This window comes from Carcharodon carcharias, chromosome 5 (genome assembly GCF_017639515.1).
Source record: "Carcharodon carcharias isolate sCarCar2 chromosome 5, sCarCar2.pri, whole genome shotgun sequence".
Taxonomy (NCBI): Eukaryota; Metazoa; Chordata; class Chondrichthyes; order Lamniformes; family Lamnidae; genus Carcharodon; species Carcharodon carcharias.
Window position 1 is genome coordinate 133,068,920 of NC_054471.1, and position 20,112 is coordinate 133,089,031.

The 20,112-nt window shown below is 44.4% G+C and overlaps 1 protein-coding gene across 4 annotated transcripts in view; it reads right to left on the reverse strand.

The window, feature by feature from the left end:
* The window catches only part of dcbld1 (discoidin, CUB and LCCL domain containing 1), a 119,373-nt gene that overhangs the window by 29,554 nt on the left and 69,707 nt on the right, over positions 1-20,112 (reverse strand). For all 4 annotated transcript variants that reach the window (XM_041187295.1, XM_041187294.1, XM_041187298.1 and 1 more), the window contains exons 7-8: positions 19,826-19,866; positions 3,494-3,709 (exon numbers count right to left, since the gene is read on the reverse strand). In XM_041187295.1, the coding sequence (XP_041043229.1) occupies positions 3,494-3,709; positions 19,826-19,866 (257 nt within the window). The remainder of the gene's footprint in view (positions 1-3,493; positions 3,710-19,825; positions 19,867-20,112) is intronic.

Below are 20,112 nucleotides of genomic sequence, written 5' to 3' on the forward strand. Positions count from 1 at the left end.
AGGCAAGCAGTGATAGAAGCAGATCATCAAAAGATGTCACAGACAACAGAACAAAAGAACACATAGGTGTTGAAGTTGGTGATATTATCTAAACGAATGTGCTGATTAAGAATGGATGGTAGAGCACTCAAGGTATAGCTCTAGTGGGGGTGGGGGGAGCATAAAAGATTTAAAAATATTTAAAAATAATGGAAATAGATGGGAAAAAGAAAAATCTATATAATTTATTGGAAAAAAACAAAAGGAAGGGGGAAGAAACAGAAAGGGGGTGGGGATGGAGGAGGGAGCTCAAGACCTAAAGTTGTTGAATTCAATATTCAGTCTGGAAGGCTGTAAAGTGCCTAGTCGGAAGATGAGGTGTTGTTCCTCCAGTTTGCGTTAGGCTTCACTGGAACAATGCAGCAAGCCAAGGACAGACATATGGGCAAGAGAGCAGGGTGGGGTGTTAAAATGGCAAGCGACAGGGAGGTTTGGGTCATTCTTGCGGACAGACCGCAGGTGTTCTACAAAGCGGTCGCCCAGTTTACATTTGGTCTCTCCAATGTAGAGGAGACCACATTGGGAGCAACGAATACAGTAGACTAAGTTGGGGGAAATGCAAGTGAAATGCTGCTTCACTTGAAAGGAGTGTTTGGGCCCTTGGACGGTGAAGAGAGAGGAAGTGAAGGGGCAGGTGTTACATCTTTTGCGTGGGCATGGGGTGGTGCCATAGGTGGGGGTTGAGGAGTAGGGGGTGATGGAGGAGTGGACCAGGGTGTCCCGGAGGGAACGATCCCTACGGAATGCCGCCAGGGGTGGTGAAGGGAAGATGTGTTTGGTGGTGGCATCATGCTGGAGTTGGCGGAAATGGTGGAGGATGATCCTTTGAATGCGGAGGCTGGTGGGGTGATAAGTGAAGACAAGGGGGACCCTATCATGTACATGACTGAATGAAGTGAAGAGCCTTACACAAGTCAAATAGTATTGAAAGATATGTACCTCACAAATATCTCTAATGGTATTTATCTACCATTTTGAAATAAACACATGCCCAGAGGCCAGTAACAGAAGTTACTCTTCCTTTCCCAGACCCTCGTACCCTGTTATACACAAATAATCCAAATACATCTTACATGATGTACTATTTTCACTTATGCTGCAAATCATTTGTTTATTCTGTCCAGCTGCTTCCAGAATTGCCTTTTTCTGCTATTTGCATAGCAGAAGAAATGTTTTCTCCTAATCACTCCTCATTCTTCCATTTAAAGCACTTCCTTATCACTGCCTGGAGTCATCTTTCCTTACTGTCAAATCTCCAATGGCCACTAAATATTGATCAACTCTGTTTTACTATCCAAGATCAGCATCAAACCTTGGTTCCAGTGGTGCAAAATAAAACTCTTCCAAACACTACCTCAATGCTGAATTTTTATCAATGACCTACAGTTTGAGAGACATTTTTTTTCCTGGACAAGTCAGTCATTTGGCAATAACAAATGGAAAATCAGGGAAACCACTCACTGAATATGTTGACTCCTGCACCCAATTCTCTGATCTACGCTCCATTGTGTTGGGAGGGAAGCCTTCCAAAACTGGCCTTAAAAAAAGTTCATTTTGACTCCAGCCCTCACACCAAATTGAGTATATGCCGTTTTAGGTTTTGATTTCTACTAAGGGCAGAATTGTCCCAGATTTGCACTAAGTGCAGTGGCGGGTGGGTAAAACAATGTTTTACTCACTGGCCACGATGATGGGTTTTCATGCCATGTTGTCCCAAAACCGCCGCATTATTTATGCATTCCCAGGAAACATGCCATTTCCATGGCAGGCTCCGATTCGCCTGCCATGCCGTCACCTCGCCGCTTCATCACGCCAGGCATAACATTTGAAGTACAGCAGCGCTCAGTGCTTCTAGCCCAGGGCTGCAGCAAAGAAGACATGGCCCCAAAAGGCAAGAAGACTGCAGCCCTCGAGGGCCTTTTGGATGCCACAGATGCCCACTGTGATGTCCTCTACCCCCACTCTGGCCACAGGTGGGGCAGCTAAATTGCCACTCTGGCTTGATAGGTGACGGCATGTCCAGTGCCAATATTACACAGAAGAGGTTGGCCATCCAATGTAGATAGAGAATGAATGATCTCACCTGTGCTGCAGGGTATGGCAACCATCTCATCACTCTAAATTCAAACACTCAAGCCCATCACACATTCACTGGTGTCTCACTCACTGCCAGCTCAAAGGACATCACCACCCATTATCACACACACACCCTCACATACCCACCTGACCTCATCTCCTCTGGAGACTGCCTCCTCAGCCCTCAGCATCTTGTGGCCACTTGCACAGATCAAAATGTGCCCCCCCACACACCCTTTTCTTCAGTACAGCCCTCACCCAGCAGCCTCTTCCCTTGCCTGAGGCCACTTCTCCCCCTTCCCCAAATAAGCCCTAGCCCTGCAGCTGTACAAAGCCACCCCGCCTTACAGCTGGTCTGATAAGTAGATATCTGCCTGTGAGCCCCCCAAAATGTGGTGTGGTGCTGTCTGAAGCCTTGCGCTGATGACTGCAAGTGCTGCCTGAAGCAAGGTAGGCAAACAAATCTTGAAGATCCGAACGAAGTGCAGCTCGCCATGAAAAGTCACTTATGTGTAGTTTTGAAGCACGTCTGTGTGCTATCACACCAATGTGGGCAGATGATCCAGTGTAGGGAGTGATTCCTGCGGGCTAGCCTTTTAGTGATATGCAGATGTAAAATAATGAGCTTTCTGATGGCCAATGGCAGGAAACGTGGCTGCCATCGATGGGTTTAGCGGACAATCACAAACTGGTTTCATGACACCGTGAAACCAACTTTTGGCCTTCTTGCCATTTTGTCCGCTCACGCCGCTGAACATGCTCGATGCCAGCAGGCACAGAAAATTCCAGCAATCATATCTTGACAAGAGCATAAACTAGTTATATCCTGATACTGGCAAGTGCCAATAATATATATACACATGAGATTAAAAACTTTGAATATTGTACACACTCAACATGTTCAGATGAAATTTCTCCACCTGCTATGTTAAGGGTTCAATTTATTTTAAATCAGTTAATGCTGCAGTTAAAATAGCAGACAAAGGTATTTCATTCAATCTTATTTTAGGGTGACACTTTCTAAAGAGTTTATTTTATTTGCAACATTCATTGAACAAATGAGGATATTTGTTCCCGACTTAAGCAAAACTAGATTGCTAAGAACTCCAGAAAATATTAGAGTGCAGCTATTAAACAATCACGAAAGCAACATCCTTATTTGTTAATTTTAGGAGCACAGTTGTTTACACTAAGCAAGATTCAACATAATCTTAACACCTTGTTAGTATGAAGAAAAAATTAATTGACAGTAATGCTGTAAAGATACATTCCCTTCATCAATCGCATTTGAACCAATATGCCTTTTGAACACCTATAATCTAAAAATATTTCTTGAACTCCTCCTTGTATAATTAAAAATAGTTGACTTATAGCTAACCTGTGAGGAATTTCCTCTCTCCCAAATCTATTTCAAGCCATTGTTGGCTACTGTCTTCAGCAGCAGCCCATCCAGGCCCTGGAACATTAAGTCGTGCTTTGCCTGGAGACCAACTGGTAACTTGACCGTTTTCATCTGTCCATTGCCAGAATGACGTGGCATTGATCTGATGTTCTGCAATGTGTCCCAATTCCATTCCCAATGGTCGGTTACAACCTGAGTAAAGACAAGGATATGTTCATTTTTAGGGCTGGGCGATGAAGCTATGTGATAACACTGGGGGATTAGGTTTCAAAAAGAACATAGACTGATGTACTACGGCCATCTGGGTTACTTTAACTGAAACTAGTTTAAATCCTGCATGCACCAATAACAAGAAAGCAAGCCAATAATATATCATGGGCAAAAATGCTTCATGTACATCACATCACTCCCAGTAGCTCCCTCACCTGCAAATTTAACATTGCTTGGGAGGGCCATGTACACACGCATCATTATGGAGATTTGTGCCAAGCCTCCAGAGTCTCAGTGTTTCGTGGGCTATGTGGAGACTTAGCCGAGGAACTCGGCATTGTGCTCATTGTACCTTTTGCGCAGCAAATGCCGTGGCTGCTGTTTGGTTAACACATTATCCACATTTACCTGTCTAATCATACAAATTCATCATTTATGGGGAACAGTGTGAAATTCCTCACATGCTATATTGGACATCACCCAGTAACCGAGAACACACACCATGGATAAAACACATATAAATCTGGGCTCTGCTACAAAATCTGAGTTCGCTACCTCCCTCTTGGCCAATCCCTTATGCAGAGTCAGCTAGTGGCAATTCCTCCAGCCCAATTCTGTTTATATATGGTTTCCCCAAATAGCCAATAAGTGATATTTGGTCATTAGGACTTGCGACCGCCTTCCCACCCACCCTTGAACTGTCCCCCATGTTACAGTGGGCAGGTAAGGTGACACGTCCCCTTAGGCCTATTGAGGCCCTTAATTGGCCAATTAATTGCCAGTTAAGGGCCTCATTCCACCTCTGCCACAATAATACGTGCATCTGGGGAAAGTGGAACGAAGGCCAGTCCTCTACTTTTGCAACTCAGTGTAAAAAATGGGGAAGGGGGTGGAGTTACTACCTTTAGGAAGGTCGCCTGTGCCCATCGGCGGCAACCCCCCCCTTTTTGACCTCATCCCTGGCCTCCAAGAGCCAAACTGACCATTCCACACAACCCCCCCACCCCCCCAACTCCACTCACTAAAGTCCCTGATCCCTCCCAACCAAAAACAGCACCCACACCCAGAAGATAATCAAGGTCCAATGATTTGCAAACTGTACCTATCATATTTTTTTTATTCATTCACAGGACATGGGCGTTGCTGGCTGGGCCAGTATTTATTGCCCATCCCTAGTTTCTCTTGAGAAGGCAGTAATGAGTTGTCTTCTCGAACCACTGCCGTCCATGTGATGTAGGTACACCCACAGTGCTGTTAGGAAGGGAGTTCCAGGATTTTGACCCAGCGACAGTGAAGGAACAGTGATATATTTCCAAGTCAGGATGGTGAGTGGTTTGGAGGGGAACGTCCAGGCGATAGTGTTCTCATCGATCTGCTGCCTTTGTCCTTCTAGATGGTAAGTGGTCATCTGTTTGGCAGCTGCTGTCTAAGGAGCCTTGATGAATTCCTGCAGTGCATCTTGTAGATAGTACGCACTGCTGCTACTGTGCGTCAGTGGTGGAGGGAGTGAATGTTTGTGGATGTGGTGCCAATACATACTCTATGAGTTCTACGTATTGGTTTTGACAGACCCTTTTACTTAAAGGTCTTTCCGTACTACAGTCAATGCTCTGCACAGTAACACTTGTCAATCAGTAATTAGGAACTTTATAAAAAAACTACCCTCCATTTTCTGACTGACATTATTTTAACCCTGGTAGTAAAATAATGCTGATAGAAAAGTGCTGACCACTACATCTAGCTTCAAGCCATGACTTTTTGCAGCAGGCCTGAAAGAGAAAACTTAAAAGCAGCCTGTATAGTTGGTAAAGAAAGAGGCGAGACAGGTCTGGGGACCAAGGGGGTAATGTTCGAGGAGCCTCTGCCCCTGCACTGTCCAACAGTTACTAGGCTCTTGCAAGCCGAAGGATGTATTGTCTGCCCGGTGCCAGAGTTAAGCATATCTCCTCAGGGCTGGAGAGGAACTTGGAGTGGGAGGGGAGGGATCCAGTTGTTGTCATCCATATTCATACCAATGACGTTGATAGGACTAGAAAGGAGGGTCGGCTGAAAGAATTTGAACAGTTAGGAGTTAAATTAAAAAGCAGGACCTCCAAGCAGGATAATTACCTGAGCCACGGGCAAACTGGCATAGGGTAAATAAAGTCAAGGAGTTAAATGCGTGGTTCAAAAATTGATGTGGGAGGAATGGGTTTTGGTTCATGGGGCATTGGCACCAGTACTGGATAGAAAGGAGCTGTTCTGGTGGGATGGGCTTCACTTGAACCATACTGGGACCAGTGCCCTGGCAAATCAATTACCTAGGGCTGTAGAGAGGGCCTTAAACTAAATAGAGGTGGGGAGGATTCTGGGTAAGGGATACGTAGGCTTACAAAACAAAAGGATATGGTGGCATTGCAGGGCAGCTACTTGGGTAATGATACTCAGTGTGATACCCAGAGTGTGACAGGAAGGGACAGAGTGTACAAATATTTTAAAAAATCAGCAAATATAGTCAAAAAGGGAAAAAATGGTAAAAACTCAAAATTAATGACTCTTTACTTAATATTTGGAACAAAATAAATGAACTAATGCCACAAAGAGATTAATTTGCATGATCTTATAACCATTATGGGGACATGGTTACAAGGAGATCAAAGCTGAGAACTAAATATTCAGGGGTATGTGACTTTTTGAAACGACAGGCAGGAAAGAAAGGGTGGTGGGATAACTTTGTTAGGAAGAGATGGAATAAGTACAATAGCAAGAAATGATCTTGGATCAGAAGATGTAGAATCCATATGGGTGGAGGTACCAAATAACAAGGGGAAGAAGGCACTGGTGGGAGTAGTCTATAGGCCCCCTAACTGTACTGTAGGAAAGAGAATAAATCAGGTGATAATGAAGGCATGTAAAAAAGGCAGTAGGTTAATCATGGGTGGCTTTAATCTTCATGTAGATTGGGAAAATCAAATTGGCATAGGTAGCTATGAGCAAGAATTCATAGCGTGTATTCGGGACAGTTTCCTGGAACAATATGTTGTGGATCCAGCCAGGGATCAGGCTATTTTGAACCTGGTAATGTGTAATGAGGTAGGTTTAATAATTGATTTCAGAGTAAAAGATCCTCTAGGAAACAGTGACCATAACATGGTAGAATTTAGCATGAGAATGAGAAAATTGGGTCAGAAACAACTGTGTGAAACTTAAATAAGGGTAATTACAAAGGAATAAGGGCAGAGTTGGCTGGAGTGGACTGAGAAAGGAGTTTAGCAGAAAATTATTGAATTTAATGATTAATGAACAATGGCAGATGTTTAAGAAAATAGTTCATGACTCACAACAAAGATATATCCCTGTGAGGAAGAAGGAAGGAAGTTAAGGATAGTATCAAATTGGAAAAAAAAGCATGCAATGTGGCAAAGGTTAGTGGTTAGCCAGAGGATTGGGAAAGTTTTAAGTAACAATAAAAGATGACCAAAAAAGAAAGAGGGAGAAAATAAACTTTGAGGGTAAACTAGCATGTAATATAAAAACGGACAGTAAGAGCTTCTTTAAACATAAAAAGGAAGAGAGAGGCCAAAGTGAACATAAGCCCCTTACAGAATGAGGCTGGGAAATAATAATGGGGAACCAGGAAATGGCAGAGGAGTTGAATAAATACTTCGCATCAGTCTTTACAGTAGAAGACACTAATACATTCCAAAAATATTAAATAATCAGTACATTAATTAGCATTAAAATTGCCCAATTGCATATCATTCATAAATATTATAAATAGATTTCTGCAAAGATTCCTATGGAAGTCCAATGGTTCTTTGCTCAAGTACAACATTTTCCTTTCATCACTAACCTGTCTTCCATTGCCAAGCCAGTTGCCAATCCACTTAGGCCATTGGCTAATCCATGATCTTTGAATTTGTTTACTAGCTGCACACAAGGAAATCTGCCTAAGGCTTTCTGAAAATCTAATTGTGTTACACCTGGATTACCATCATTCATTAATACTTTAACTCCTCAAAGAATTGCAATAGGCTTGTAAGCCATGACTCATTACTTCCAAAACCAGTGACAAAATTTTACAGTCCCCCACTGGCAGGTTTGCAGGTGAGGTGGCCAGTAATTCCTGTCGCAGATCTTCCCACAATTTTATGGAGGGTGGCTTGCCCAACCTTGACCCATTTGGGGCCCTTAAGTGGTGCTTCCCACCTGACCTTAATTTTGAGGCTGGAGGGAAGAGATCAACAGCAGTGGAGAAGCCTGGCAGATCTCCCTGCTGGGTCTCAGGTAGGAAGGGGAGTGCCTCCCTCAAGGGCCCCTTTTCCCTCCCAGCCTCTCCATCAAGTCCTCTCCCTCCCTCACCACCCCATCAACCCCACCCGCCCCCCCCGGGTTCTCACCTCCCCTTCTGGGTTTCAGGATGCGCCTCCCCCCCTCACACCTACCTGGCCCTGGATCTCAGGACTTAGAAACTGGACGCTACTTCCAGTCCCAGTCCTGGCCACTTCTGCCACTAGCGTTGCTGAGAATACAGAGCTCACAACCAATCAGATTGGCTAGCAGCTGATGTATTCGGTAGGGATGTGTCTCCCACCAGCTCTTTGGGTGGCAGAACAGGAAACCCCACCATCCAAAAAATCCTGCCCCATATCAACTAAACTGCTTGAAAACTGGTTAGATCTTCATTTGTTGCAGGGTTGTCCAAACCTTTGTTGCAGGGAGCCAGATACAGGCGGGTTGATATTTGAAGGTGAAAAGGATATGAGTTTATATTGCCTCAACTGGATTGTGAATTTGATTTATTTTTGTATAAAGCTTAAAGAAACAATTGTCTTTTCCTTTCTGTAAACACAGAGTGTGAACGTCATGTAGATCAAATGCCACTCTGAGTATTTACATGACAATGTCAGGCCTTCCTGCTATCTGTCATCTTACAGTGATACTGGGAAACATCTGGAAAGGAAGGAACAATACAGAACTAAATAATAGCAGGGGTTGGGGAAGAAGCTATGCTCCCCAAAATCTGTTCGATTACTGGCTACGTCTAGTTCAGCAACCCTAGGTCTTGGAGAAGAGTAGATAGACAGGACTTTTGAATCCTCTTTATGGCCAGCACCTTCCCAGTCAATCCTGGTGAGGTTCAGCAGAGGTTAGATATTCTTTTGGAAAAGGGCAAGTACAAACTGTACTCAATAAGGTGACGTTTGCATGAACGTGTATAACTTTGGCTGGAGTGCGAACATAAGTTTCTTTAGAGCATTTCCACAACAAGAGTTGCACCTAGTGCTAAATCAGTGTGTCAATAATTGAATTTTGTCCAAATGCTGATCCTAAAGATGTTACATTTCAATGAGAAAACATACTTATGGGCATGCAATTAAAATGTTTTGTCATTTAAACTTCCAGTGACTGACTGAGGGGATCACATGACAAGATTTCAAGTTTTAAGACTTTTACTGTAACAGACTAATTAAAAGCAACAATGACTAAACACTATTTTTGTATGCAACTTACACTTTAAGCTACAGAAAAAACCTTCCCCAATTAACATTTTTTAATTTATTCTTTCATGGGATGTGGTCATCGCTGGCAAGGCCACCATTTGTTGCGTTTCCCTAATGGCTCTTGAACTGATTGGCTTGTTAAACCATTGTAGAGGACAGTTAAGAGTCAATCACATTGCTATGAGCCTGAAGTCACATATAGGCCTTCCCTAAAGGACATCATTGAACCAGATGGGTCTTTAAAAGAATTGATGATAGTTTCATGGTCACTATTACTGAGACTAGCTTTATAATCCTGATTTTTTGTTGGGATTTGAACCCTTATCTCCAGAGCATTAGCTGAGGTCTTTGGATCACTAGTCCAGTGACATTACCATTACACTACCATCTCCCCTCAAAATTACTGAAAATCCCATTTTGTTGTAATACTTTATACTATCCCTTTAGTGGTTACTTCATTCTCTAGGAACTATTCCAAAGCTATTCTCAGCTCCTGCTGACTTGCTTCCTTTTCCAGCCTGATAACTTCTAATCCCTGAGCTGACTTTCACAGTGAGAGTTACTCTGGAGATTTTTTCCCTCTAGCCAAATCTTCCAGCCCTGTTTAACACCTCACGACCTTGAACTTTTCAATTTGAGTGCGAGCTCCCACTCACATTCTGCGTAGTGAACAATACAGACTGGCTGCCTCTATCTCTTTGACCTCTCTCTCCCAGATTATTGCAGACTGACCTGTCTGAGGAGTCCGGGGAAATCTTAAGAAAACCCTGTAAGCTGATACTACAATGGCTTTCTATGACCTGTTCCCCTCTCAAAGCCCAACTCCATGGCAACATGAATCACATGGGCCTTGCATCCAGGTAGAAATACTCTCCTGAACCCGCAACTCCATTCTTTCTTGGAATTAAACATAAACAATTATATTTTAAATTGTCTAAAACCTGACATTCCTAACACCTCCCTGTGAGACTAAGGCCTGGATTTTCGGAATGATGGATAGACTCTCCATTGGTGCAAAAATGGTGGACGGGTCCGGAAATCAAAAGTCCCGCCTCCGAACAGGGCACTTACCATTTTCTCTGGGACGGGAATGGGGCTGGGTCACGTTTCATGCGTGCATATTTCGCGGTTGCAGCTGCCCATTTAAATCAGCAGCTGCCTCCAAGTATGTGTGATTTTGGTGAAGTCGGAGTGTGAAACTTGACAAGCATAGCTTAGACCTGGTAAAAGCTGATTTGAACTTTGTGGATTTTTTTTTAAGATAGCCAGGGCACCCATTTTGGACAGGAATTTGTTTTAAAGTTTTATTTACTGCCGTATAAGTGGTAAAAACTCGATACCAGCTGTTTGGCTTAAACTCAAGGTAGGAGGAGGGTGGGCCTTCTAGACTTGCAGGGCAATATTATTTTCCCCTCTTGACTCATGCACGGAGGTGACAGGAAGAACTTTGTGCTTGAGAAAGGCGCATAGCGCTTTGTGTGAAAGAAAATACAAGATGGGCATAGCACCCTCACACATAGATGCCATAGAAGCTGAAGATCAGAGGGAGGGCACAAGATCAGGAGACAGAGGCAGTGCCATGCACACCAGGGAGGAGGAGGAGAGGGAGGGCAACCAGATATTACACTATGGGATGGGTGTACCAACACCAGACATCCTATCTCAATATGACAGAGAACCAGTGCCAAAGGGGACTGAGATTAAGCTGTGAAGGGGTAACTGACATATATTGCATGGTCCACCAACAACTTGAACCAAACTCTATTCACTCCCTTGCCCAGACTGTAAAGGTAATCATTGCTCTCAATTTTTATTCCTCAAGCTCTTTTCGGGATCAGCAGGAGACCTGTTTGTTATATCCCAGTCAGTAGCACACAGCTGTGCTAAGTCTGTAACTAATGCTCTGTGTGCTCATGTAAGTGATCACAATTTCCTTGCTGATCTGGCATCTCAGACAGAGTGCGCCACGGCTTTTGCCCAGTGAGCAGGCTTCCTTCAGGTACAGGGGGTTACTGGTTGCACCCTTGTCATCTTAAAGGCCCCAACTCAACATGTGGACAGCTTCATCATTCAGAAGGCCTTTCACTCACTCAATGTATGGACAGGTGGTTTGTGACCAAACAAGGTCTTTCTTCAAGTGTGTGCAAAGTTCCCTGGTAGCTGCCATGACATCTTCGTACTAAGGAGTTCCCAACTCTGTCAGCTATTTCAGCCATCTTTGCAGATGCTTGGCTGGTTTCTAGGGGACAAGAGGCACCCCTTAAGAACCTAACTAATGACATTCTTTAGGAGCCCTCAAACTGAGGCAGAGCATGACTACAACAGCAGCCGTGTCAACGCAAGGAGTACAGTTGAGCAGGCCACTGGCATTCTAAAAATGTGATTCAAGTGTCTCGATCGTTGGGTGGAGCTCTGCAGTAAGCCCCAGCAAGGGTATCCTGAATTATAGAGGCCCATAACTCGAAGAGGAAGATGTCATTGGCACCTCTGAGGAGGTGGAGGATGATGAGGACAATATGGAGCAGGAGGAGGAGGAAGCCCCTAGCCATTCAAACAATTTTGAAACAGAGGAGGATCAGGAGGCCACCGATAGCAGAGAAGCTGAGAGACATGGCCATGTAGCCAGGGCTGACTCTGTGTTGGATGGGCTCATTACCAGGCATGTCCTTATGCAGAATAGGTTCTCATAGGGTCCTCCAATCCCACACTTGCCATGAACAACTTCCAACCAAACAACCTTTTACATTGACTCCACAATTACTCAGAGGAATGCCTAACCTTGACAAGGGAGAGAAAGAACATCGATGAGCTTGACTCAGACAAAATAAAATGGCTGCAACCCACACCAGCATAACCCTGGGCTTTAACATATTGTAAACACACATGGTAAAAAGTCCTTCACAACTTGGGCCCCTCACATAAATGCCATTGCCTGTAAATGAGGTGTGAAAGCCGCCACCCTGTGCACACTTAAACCATGCCCACAATGTTGAGAATGTTATTATTTCTTAAGGCTTCAGACACAATACGTGCTGATATAATTGTATGTGCAGATGAGGCATATAGCGCAGGATAAGCCCACAACTGTTCAACAAAATCTCTTTGAATGAACTTGCACACCATCCATTCTAGCTAATGGTCCAGTTTCTGCAGTGGGTGGCACATGCAACATTCTTGGCTTCCAGACCTCAGCTTCCCATACAAAGCACATTCTCTGCCACCTGCAATGGAAATGCTGCCAAAGTAGTGGGGACAGCAGACTAGCAATATTTTCTGGAGCATACACATCATCTCGCCCTGTGATGCTAACACCCAGGCCAATACCTAACACTGCCATGCAGATGACTGCCTTGGACCCACACTCATGCTTGCGATGTGCCTGCTGACCTGAACTGCTCGTAGATTCTTCTCATTAAGCTTCCCGTCAAATTAAGCATGAACATAGGAAATAGGAGGAGTAGGCCACTCGGTCCCTTGAGCCTGCTCCACCATTCAATAAGATCATGGCTGATATCCTACCTTAATGCCATTTTCCTGCATTATCCCAATATCCCTTGATATCTTTCAAATCTAGAAAAATCTAGCGATCTCAGTCTTGAACATATTCAATGACTGAGCTTCCACAGCCCTCTGGTGTAGAGAATTCCACAATTGATGAGGAGGAATTTTTTCACTCACTTATCTCAAGCCTAAATGGCTTACCTCTTATACTGAGACTGTGTCCCCTGGCTCTAGAGCCCTCCTAGCCAGGGGAAACATCCTTCCTGCATCTATCCTGTCGAGTCTTGTATCAATTCTGTATGCTTCAATGAGATCACCTTTCATTTTTCTTTACTCTGGAGAATGAAGGCCCGGTCTCCTCAATCTCTCCTCAAAAGGCAATTCTGTCATCCCAGGAATCAGTCCAGTGAGCCTCCCACTATGGCAAGTATATCCTTCCTTAAATAAGGAGACCAAAACTGTACACAATATTCTAGGTGCAGTCTCACCAGGGCTCGATACAATTGAAGCAACTCTTCTTTACTCCTGTACTCAAATCCTCTTGATATAATGGACATTTGCCTTCCTAATTGCTTGCTGCACCTGCATGTTGGCTTTCAGTGACTTATGAACAAGTACATCCAGATCCCTTTGTACATCAAAACTCCTCAATCTCTCGCCATTTAAGAAATACTCTGTATTTCTGTTTTTCCTACCAAAATGGATAACTTGACATTTTTCCACATTATATTCCAGCTGCCATGTTCTTGCTCATCACTTAGCCTGCCTAAATTCTCTTGAAGCCTCTTTATATCTTCCTTGCAACTCACATTTCCATCAAGTTTTGAGTCATCAGCAAATTTGGAAATATTGCATTTGGTCCCCACATCTAAATCATTGATACATATTGTGAATATCTGGAGCACTGATCCTTGTATTACCCCCCCTCTAGTCATAGCCTGCCAACCTGAGAATGACCCTTTACTCCTACTCTCTGTTTTTTGTCTGTTAACTAATCCTCAATCCATTCCAGTATATTACCACCAATCCCATAAGAACATAGGAAATAGGACCCAGAGTAGAGCACACGGCCCACCGAACCTACTCTGCCATTCAATACCATCATGGCTGATTTTGCTTACTAACTTCCTGTACGAAGTCTCCTGAAAATCCAAATACACAACATCCACCGCTTCTCTCTTATCTATTCTGCTAGCTACATCCTCAAAAACTCTTAACAGATCTGTCAGACCCGATTTCTATTTTATTAATTGACACTGCCCAATCCTACCATTATTTTCTAAGTTTCCAGTTACCACATCCTTTATAATAGATTATAGCATTTTCCCTACTACTGATGTTAGGCTAACAGATCTGTAGTTCCCCCTTTTCCCTCTTCCTCCTTTCTTAAATAGTGGTGTTACATTTGTTACCTTCCAATCTGCAGAAACTGTTCCAGAATCTATGGCCAGAATATCATGCTCACCCGCCAGCGGGTTTTTAGATCGGGGCCGGGGGGTGGGTGCGGGGGGCGGGGGGATTGGTGGGTGCATGAAATTGAAGGAACTGGATTCCCTCCGGGTTCCTGCCTGCATTGACTACACAGTAATTTTACACTGAGGTGGGCAAGGCCTCAGATGGGAAGCCCGCCCTTGCCCCAATTAAGTGGCCAATCTGATTGGCTGGCAGCTCTCATAGGCGGGACTTCCTTCCAAGTGAGGGGCGGAAGTCCCACCTGCAGCCACTTAATGCTCAGTTGAGCGTGAAATGGCTGTGGGACACTTGGGAGTCAGCAGGGGGTAATGGCTAGCAAGAGCCCGCCATCTGAAAAATTCAGGCCCATGGAATTTTGGAAAATGACCACCAGCGCATCCACTAACTCTACGGCCACTTGTTTCAACACTATGGGATGTGGATCATCAAGTCCAGGGCATTTAACAACTTTCAGTCCCATTAATTTCTCCAGTTCTACATTTTTATTAATTTCTTTCAGTTCCTCATTCTTGCTAGTCCCTTGGTTCTCTAGTATTCCTGGGAGGTTAATCTTCTTCCTTGAAGACAGACACAAAGTACATGTTTTGTTTCTCTGCCATTTCCTTATCCCCCATTATAAATTCTTGTGTCTCTGCTTGTAATGGGCCCACATTTGTCTTTATTCATCTTTTCCTTTTTACATATCTATAGAAACTTCTAAAGTCAGTTTTTATGTTTCTCATTAGTTTACTTTCATATTCTATCTTCTCTTTCTTTGTCAGTTTCTTGGTCCTCCTTTGCTTAATTCTAAAGTGCTCCCAATCATCAGGCTTACTACTTTTTTGCAGCAAATTTATAAGCCTCTTGCTTTGATCTAATAGAATCTTTAACTTCTCTTGTTAACCATGGTTAGATCATCTTTACTGCTGGGTTTTGTGCTTCAAATGAATGTAGATTTGTTGTAAACCATGTATTAATTCATTTAATGAAAGCCATTGCCTGTCCACCATCATACCTTTTAATGTAGTTTCCCCAATTTACCATAGCCAATTTACCCCCATATACCTTTGTCGTTTCCTTTGTTTAGATTTAAGAACCTAATTTCGGACTGAACTACATCACTTTCAAGTTTAACGTAAAGTCTATCACATTATGGATACTCTTCCCTCTGGGCTCCTTTACAACGAGATTATTAATCACTCTTTCTCATTGCACAATACTAGATCTAAAAGAGCCCATTCTCTACATGGTTCCTCAATATGCTGTTCTTGAAAACCATCTTTTATACATTCCAGGAATTCGTCCTCCAGAGCATTAGTAATGCACAGCATGGATGAACAATGAAAGAAGTAAGGAGCTTCTCAGTGCTTGAGCCTTTGAACACTGGATTATTATGTGATAGACCAGAGAAGGAAGAAGCCTTCCGATGAGTCATAAATATGGTCATACCTTTCCTCCTGATTACATCAATGCAAGATGGACCTCAGCATGCCATCTTCACTATCACTAGTAAGAACGCCCTTCATAATATTAACATTCTTTTTGAGTTTTGCGGTGTACAAGCACATACCAAGTCATCTGTGAGTCAATGTGCATATATTGAAAAATTGCTCAAATGTGATATTTACAATGTGAAAAGTGTAACCACGGTGAACCTATTAGTGCTCTGAGACGGTGCCCTGTGCTCACTCATACTCCCCCCAACCCCGTGTTGCTTCCGAGGAGGTGGAGGTAGGCTGCTCACTTCTTGGTCTATACAGCAATGAGGAGCATGGTGACCAGCTTCATTGTGCAGACAGCCACTGGGGACCTCCTTCAGGCTGCAGTCTCTGCATGAGCAGCCATGGTCACTGACACATGTGGAGCAGACAAATGCTCTGGCAGAGGGGCTGGGGAGGTGGACCTCCATAGCTCTTGGCTGGCCTTCAGATGGGGCTGATAAGGCTGGCTGCTAGTGCACAGAAGTTGTCCATTCCAGCAACCACTGTACCAACAGTGCGACCATCTTGTTCAGGGTATGCAGCTCATGTATAAGCTACTCATTAAGGTGCACACAGGATAGATGTGAATGAGCACTGTGATGCACAGGCACAGTAAAGAGAGATACCCTGAATGCACTATATGTCAGCGCTCAAACTCTGAGTGGACTGACCCAGGCTACGGAGGGAGGCTTGCACCCTTTCCTGGCCGAGACATTATTCTTGCATGCAGTCTGAGTGTTGCTGCATGTATCTCTCCACAAGATTGGCCAACCTCTCATGGACAGAGCACATGCAGTTGAAACCCTGGGGCCATGTGAAGCTCATGATATTGATGGACTACTCCATTTGGAGTCCTGGAATTCCCTCTGCCTCAGGGAACTCTGCCAAATGTCCACACATCTGCTGCTGATTATCTAAATACTGTGCCTCAAAAGGTGACTCCAGAGGCTCCAGGTTCCTGCCCACTGGGACATCATCGTGACTTTCCCCCCTCCTCCTAGGAGGACCTGACACCTCCTCCTGAAATCTGGTGCGGTGACTTTCACCTTGTGCCATCGACTCTACACGCGCTACATCCCTCTGATATGCTGGTATCTGAGTTGGTGGATTGTGGGGTTGTTTGGTGTGACGCTGCCTTCTCGGACATCTCTTCCTTCTCCTGATGTCCGAGGGGTGATCTACGCCAGGGATTGAGAAAGTGGAGCTGGGACTTGTGTGAGGTACAGAAGGGGTTATTTAGGTACAGCCCTTCTCATTAATGCATGCCATTGCCTTAAACATGTCCATGCTGCCCTCATATGCAACCCCACCCTTGAACTCCCTCTCATGCTAATTTCCACTTGTATTCAGTGAACTGACATCATGACCTCCACAATTACCACCATGTTTGAAGGTGAATTTACCATTACCTTTATCACCCGCTACCAGTGATTCACCATTACCAACAGACAGCTGCTCTGGCACCCTGGAAATCTCCACCTGTTACACCGAGCGAATCAGTTTCAGCTAGACTGAGCCACCCTCAGTTGGGCCATCACTTTGGTGTTTTTCACATTCACATGATTTATTGTTAGCCTGATATATAATGCATGCAGGGAAATCTCTCTTCGCTGTGTCCGTGCATCACAGTGCTCATTCACATGTGTTCTGTGCACACTTAAATGAGCAGCTTACACATACAAGCCTCAATGCTGAAGCAGGGGTATGTGCCATGTCTCGCACCTGAGCTACAAATGTACATATGACCCTTCCCTTGGACCTCTATGTGGATGAGCCAAGCTACTCACTTTGCCAGAATGCAGCAAGTCACTGAACCTTTTCTGACACTGTATCCATGTCTCTTGTAGCCACCTGCTGCACTCACCACAGCTGCAATTTGAATCCAGGCCTTCTTTGTGGTGACTGGTGGATTACGCCAGCCAGCAGGGGACAGAACTGCTCTACTCTTCTGGACCTCGTAGACCAAAACGTGCAGGTCCCGATCTAAGAAGCATGGGGCAATTAGACCCAACCCTTCCCCAGCGGTTCCTCTGTGTGACATTCTAACAATACAAATGTAAGGCGAAGAGAGTTGTGAGCCATTCAGATTACAATGCTCCCAATCACTTTGCAAGCCTACATGAATTGACCATTTTAAACATTTCATCAATGATTACTGGTAAGCTGCGGTGGAGAAAATGGCTCTATGCTGCAGCTGTGACTCCAAGGCAGCATGCTGATCTCCATGACCACGGACAGCCCTATTGATTTACTCCCTCTTAGTCACACTGCATTGCCATGAGAGTGTGCAAATGTGAAGGACCTGGTTAAGGCTCAGCCTTGTGGGCACAATCTATGAGATGGGTGGCAAGAAGGCAAGTGGATGGGATAATATCCATGAGGCTGTTCATCTGTGGGATTGCGGGAGAAGTGGTGGCATAGTGGTATTGTCACTGGGCTAGTATCCCAGAGACCTAGGGTATCCTCTAGGGGCCAGGGTTCAAATCCCAGCATGGCAGATGGTGGAATATGAATTCCATTAAAATCTGGAATTAAAAATCTAATGGTGGCCACAGGCAGAATTTTTTGGTCGGTGTGTGGGCAGGCGTCCGACCCGATCGGATGCAAAATTGCTTGTGATGACATTGGGTGAGGGCCCTGACGTCATCCCACGCTCGCATGATATTTTGGTTGGTGGGAATGCGCGAGTGTCAGAGGTACACCCACCATCAATTAAGACGACAATAAAAGTTGTTTTGGTTCCAACTGTCCCAGATTTTTCATGATCTATCCAACCTTATGGTTGGTGGATGGACGAATCGGCCAGGCAGACTTTGTATTTTTGATGAAACCTCATCCAAAGGCAGGATGAGGTTTCCGTTGTTAAATTAAAAAAATAAAAATGTATGAGCACTATTTTCATTGAACATAATGTATATGTTCAAGTGACTGATTCTGATACGTAGAAATTTTTTTCCTGGATTTTAAAATCTTTATTTAATCGTTTTAAAGTCTTCAGCTCCCTGAGGCAGCTCTCTGCTTTCAGAGAGCTTTCATTCAGCGCTCGCCCGTGCCAACACTTACATCAGCACCTGCCCTCCTACCATGCCCCCACCCTGACAGTGCTGAGCACTTCAGCTTGCACTTCTGGCCAGCCAGCGTGAAATCGCAGTCAGGGACTGATCTCGGGCTGTGGTCCAGTCTCCGGCCGCTCCCTGGCCCGCTTATCATGCCTGTCTGCCGACCTAAAAATACTGCCCCATGAAGCCATTGTCGATTGTTGTAAAAACCCACCTGGTTCACTAATGTCCTTTAGGGAAGGATATCTGCCATCTTCACCTGGTCTGGCCTACATTGCAACCACAGCAATGTGGTTGACTCTTAAATCTCCTCTGAACAAGGGCAGTTAGGGATGAGCAATAAATGCTGGCCTAGCCAGCGATGCCCACCTCCCATGAACGACAAAACAAACTACGTTACTGCATACCTTTAACAGGTAGTGGTGCCAGGACGATGCTACCTCCATGGCTGTGTTTTGTGAATCTGCTCCATGACTTCAGTGCTTTAGTAGAGTACACTTTGAACAGGCAGCAAAAAGTAGCTTTTTCCCAGGGAAAGCCCATGACGGGCCATCTGACCCAGGGTTGGCTAACAGTTGGACAACCTTTACCCCACTTACCTAACGAGTCAATGACATCTTCTCTGAAGCATGTATACCCGACCATCACTTTTTGACCCCTCAAACGAGCCTTCCTAAAGGCCCGCTTTTTATATGTGGCCGAGTCAGCAAACCCATGCTGGGCCCACCTCTGATCATTCACTAGGGTCACCCACCCCTTTTACTAATATAGACCGCTCACACTGGACTGAAAATTAGGCATTTGGGTCCACATTTAAAGAAGTTGGGTTCACAAAGCCGGGAATTTTCCTGGCTCTATGCACCTAACACACGGACAAAAGTCCAGGCCTAACAGCCTACCCAAAGTCATCACAGATGCCCTGATCATAATCCACAGGTATGAATGCCTTGCACTGTCGTCTCAATAAAATAACCTGGGCTCCCCTTTAACAACCAAGCCACCCAAGCAGATTGCAGAACTGGTCACATGACCCTTCATTCCTCCATTTTACCCTAAATTAAAGAGACAGTCCCAAAACATGACAATCTTATAAACTTCCTATTCGTAACAATGCCATCTTACCATTAGTGCCAAACACAATCCGCTTATCTGACAGGGATCCACTGAAAATATAACAAAGAGGATAAAGTCAATACGATATATTTTGAATTGAAACATTTTAAAAGTGAGCATGAATGGCTTTTATCCCAAGTTGCAGCTTGGCTTAGCGCACTATGTCAGAAGGTTGTAGCTTCAAGCCCCACCACAGATTTCAGCACATAATCTAAGCCGACACAGGAATGAAATACAGATTAAATGCTACATTGTCTGCCTTACTCATTTTCTTTCCCTTAAGACAATGGGGGAAA